Source organism: Lactuca sativa, chromosome 5 (assembly GCF_002870075.4).
Source record: "Lactuca sativa cultivar Salinas chromosome 5, Lsat_Salinas_v11, whole genome shotgun sequence".
NCBI classification, from domain to species: Eukaryota; Viridiplantae; Streptophyta; class Magnoliopsida; order Asterales; family Asteraceae; genus Lactuca; species Lactuca sativa.
In genome coordinates this window covers 204,062,781-204,067,388 of record NC_056627.2, presented here as the reverse complement: position 1 = coordinate 204,067,388, position 4,608 = coordinate 204,062,781, and the positions used below count along the sequence as shown (strand labels likewise).

At 37.6% G+C, this 4,608-nt stretch overlaps 1 protein-coding gene across 1 annotated transcript; it reads left to right on the top strand.

The window, feature by feature from the left end:
• The first annotated feature begins 1,236 nt into the window (after nucleotides 1–1,236).
• Nucleotides 1,237–2,548, top strand: LOC111885051 (uncharacterized). Its single transcript, XM_023881339.2, has 2 exons — nucleotides 1,237–1,424; nucleotides 2,075–2,548. Exons 1-2 carry the CDS (start codon nucleotides 1,262–1,264, stop codon nucleotides 2,302–2,304), a joined length of 393 nt encoding a protein of 130 aa, XP_023737107.2. The 5' UTR covers nucleotides 1,237–1,261; the 3' UTR covers nucleotides 2,305–2,548.
• The last annotated feature ends 2,060 nt before the right edge of the window (nucleotides 2,549–4,608 follow it).

Genomic DNA, 4,608 nt, shown 5'->3' with positions numbered 1-4,608 from the left:
CTATACGATCTTTATCAGCATTTGTTGTTTCGAAGGGAACAAGAAATCTATTTGCTACCCACCTCACAATTTCAAGAAAATCTTCGCACTTGTTTTAGTGGTGACTATGGAGTGGAACTGGGAGATTGAAATGCCAAAGAGTTTACCAATTTCTAGCCATGAAAATGATGATCATCATTATTCTTTTTCGGGTCTGGTGGAAGAAGGTGCAGTTATATCGGGTGAGGCCTTGATTGGGTTAAAGCTAGGTCGTGCATCATCGTGTTCTCCAGTCGTGAAGAGAACTCGCGGGTCATATCAGAGTTCTCATTTGGCACGTTGTCAAGTTGAAGGCTGCAATCTCGACCTTGCTTCAGCTAAAGATTACCATCGTCGGCACAGGATTTGTTCTGATCATTCCAAAAGCCCGAAAGTCGTTGTTGCAGGGATGGAACGTCGGTTTTGCCAGCAATGTAGCAGGCAAGTTTTGCTTTATCTATTATAACCACGTTCAATTCAAATCGTGGGGAAAAAAATTGGCTTTATGTGTCAAAAATGACTTTTGTTAAACTGGTGTATTAGTGATTGCCATTAATGATTAATCACAACATGCCATCACCAAAATTAATTGGCGTCACAAATATAACCCGGTAAGCACAACTTAATTGGCATCACAAAACGGAGCAGTTTATATGTCACAATAAAATGATTTTACGTCATCAAAAGGATGTAGTTAAATAGCCAAAATCGGTTGTTAACTTTCTAAGTGTTTAACGACTTTAAATGAAGTCCCAAAATGTTTTGAGAAGAAGTCACACTTAGTGATGGATGTTGACCACAACTTGCGATGATCACTAAATGCGACAAATTCATCCTTCCATGATGGTGATTTTCCGTAACCAACATAACTTCATGGAATAACTAATTTTAATTACCTAATTTAAATCCGTTATGTTTCACAAATAACTTTAGGTAATTAAGATGACTCATTTAGCAAAGAATGTACTTATTGAGTTATTTCTCTACAATTTGTTATTTCAAGAGGTAATGTACGACAATTTGATTGGTAATTTTGAAGGTTACATGAGTTGTCGGAATTTGACGAGAAGAAGCGTAGCTGTCGTAGACGCCTCTCAGCACACAATGCCAGACGAAGGAGGCCACAGTCTGAGGACACGTCATTCAATTCCACAAGTATGTTTAAATTTTGTCCCATGACATGTGAACTCGTTCTCATCTTTTCTAACATTTATTTTTGAGTTCAACAGATAGGAGAGCACATATGAGTTTTCTCGTGAACAAGGGCTCTACCCCATCCCCGAACTCAACTCCACAAAGTTCTTCCAACTTCATAGGTAGAGGCCTTGATGTGATACATTCCAATGGTACTTTATCAGATCGCTCGTCTTTCCATGGGGTCATGCATAGAAACGTTAATCATGAAGGTATGCAACCTAAATAAATCTTCACCAAAACTATTAAATCTTCTCATATTAAATTCTCAGGTTTAGTCCAAAACGAATAATGTAATCTCTCTCTCTCTCTCTCTCTCTCTCTCTCTCTCTCTCTCTCTCTCTCTCTCTCTCTCTCTCTCTCTCTCTCTCTCTCTCTCTCTCTCTCTCTCTCTCTCTCTCTCTCTCTCTCTCTCTCTCTCTCTCCTCTCTCTCTCTCTCTCTCTCTCTCTCTCTCTCTCTCTCTCTCTCCAACGAGAGCTTTTATTCATCGGGCGGGCGAGACGGATCAACCCGAAGACCCATGCGTTTATGAAGAATCCAATAAGCGAGCCTTAGTCATTCACCAATGCAACATCTACAACTTCATCCTTTCTTCTTTCAACTTCGTTCACTTTACTCTTGAGCGCATTAGCCCAGCTTCAAGCCTAAACTTGTTTAGCCCATTATTGCACACAGGTCCAATACGAAATATGTAACATGTTCCTATATTATATGACCAACTAGAACAAGTTAGATTCTTTTATTTTATGTCCATTTCAAAATAAGATTGAGCTGATACATGATTTCAATAGGAAAAAAAAATATGATATTGAACCATGTTTAGCTCTAATTTTTATTTTTATTTTTGCTAATTTATACAGGTTTAGAATCAAATTCTAACATGATTTACACAATGGAAGCTCAACATGCTTTCTCTCTTCAGACGACAACTTCTTGGGGATTTAATGGCCCCGGTGAACCTTCAAGTTTTGATCAATTTATACATGGAAACAACATCGACTTGACACAAAATGAGATGCCACTCGAGCTTCAGAATAGCTGCAACGATCAAATACCACCTCATAATTTCGACTACTTTTCTTCCGATTAAGCTTGTTTATTTTTAGTTCATGAGAAGCGTTTCTCAGGGAGGATTTTGGATGTTAAGGTCGTTAAGCTGGTGTTAGACTCAAAATCATAATAACGTCACGTTTTATTAACGGATTAGGGTTGTTATAAAATATATATGTGTATGTAATATGTGTGAAGGGGTTGTAAGTTTTTGTGTGATGTATTGAATAGTAAACCACATGCTACACCTATTATGATTTTCAAGGTCACGTGAGATATGGATCTTCATAGGTGCATAACTTAGTTGAAGGGCTTTTTGAGAATTAGTTTTCGGTTTAGTTTGGTCCAAACCAGTTTGTTATATTTAGATTTAAAATGACGTTGTTTTATGTTTTTTTTTTTATCTAAATAAGAAAATGTAAGAACTTTGTTGATAATAGCGGTTTAGACAAAAAAAAAAGTCTAAGTAACTGAATCGCTTAAAGATTGCATTATACCAACTAGAATATAAATACAAGAGTACAACCGAATATATTATATTTGGAAAAAGAGATCGAGAAGAAATCTAAAAGATAATTCAAATATATTATATCTAATAGTCCCCCGCGGTTTGAGAAGTAATCATACAAAATGAATAGATTGAACTTGAATTTGGTGAAAAGGTGTCGAGTAAGTCCATTGCTAAAAATATTAGCACATTGGTAGTCAACACGAACATGAAGGAATCGAACATAAATGAAGCATGTTTTCTCTAACAAAGTGTATGTCAATTTTATGTGTTTCATATAATGATTATGAACTAAGTTTTCATAGAGGTAACTAGCTGAAATATCATCACATTATATATTAGCATGGCTTGGCGACTAGGAACCAATAGCTTAAGGAGAGGATTTTGAAGCCAACTTATTTCAAGTTTTCAACGATGACATTTACAACACACTGGTATTCAATCTCAAACACTAGAGCATGAAATTATCAATTGGCACTTTGATGACAAGAAGAGTAGGTATTTTTCTAAAAATATGAGTAGATTGAAGTTGAACGATGTGATTCAGGGAATCCCCAATCAGCATCAGAATATACGGTGAGCATTGTTAATTGTGAGGGAGTTATATGTAAACTATGGTAAATGGTGTATTTAAGGTACCTAAGAATACGTTGATCACGAAACTTATTGGACACTATAAGTGAGGTCGGGACGACTGAATGTGAGTTATTGTAGGGGACCTTTAAAGATTTTGGTAATGAGTATCAATGGGTAGTGGGTCCCATCTATTATATTGAGTTTGGAGGCAATGTTAACATGTGTAGCATTGGGCTTATAATTTTTCATATTAGCTTGTGCAAGAACGTATGCGACATAAGATTCTTGGGACAAAAAGAGCAAGTATTGTTGGTGTTTGTGTAATGATCCAGTTTCAGGTACTCTTCAAAATTAGACTTTGTTTTAACAAGATTTCATTTTGGTCCCTGTTACGTTGGGTGCAACATGGAGTACGTTGGGCGTACTCCCTTAAATGAATCATGGGTGTTGATGGCATACACTGAGCATACCCATGCATACATCAGGCGTACGTACGCATACCACGGATCTTAATTTGTAGGGTTTGGCCCCTATTTAAATGTCGTTATGAGCCTTGAGGTTTCCCCCTCATCAGCCCCCTTTCCTTTAAAGACTCCCCACGAAACTCTAGCCTTTCCTTGTGTGTTTTGAGCTTTGGAAGTGAACTTTTGGTGCTTTTGGTGTATAGTGAAGAAGTATGAGCTTGGTGATCAAGCATTGGTTGGAGTGAAGCTTGAAGATCCATAATCTTACTTGTCTTGGCAAGCCTCAGAAGGTATAAAGTTACAACCTTGATGATTTATCTTCTTAATCTAGCTAGTTTAGAGATTTTGGTTTATTTTGGTCCCTTCAGTATTTTATTGTGACTATAAGCTAATCCAGGAGCTTAGGATGGTAGATCTTAGTGTTTCCAAGGTCCTGTAAGCATAAAAATGGTAGCTTTATTGGTTTAGCTCAACCGTGCAAAGGTTGATGCTCACTTCATGAAGTTAGAGTGTTAAAACTGGGTTTGGGGGCTTATTAAGCCATGCACCAGCATAAAGCTTCCGAATTTATGGATTAAGACCTTGTTTTGGAGTAGATCTGAAGTTTGGACGAAAGGTTCTTAACAGATTAATCCATCCTTATGGGGTTTGGGTTTCAAGCCAGTACGTCGGGCGTACTTGTATGTACGCTTAACATACTGGGTTCGAACCATATCTTCTAATTGGTGCGCGTACGTGGGGCGTACGAGTTGGGCACGCTCGGCGTGCTCCCAACTTAGGGCTAATGGTTTTTGGG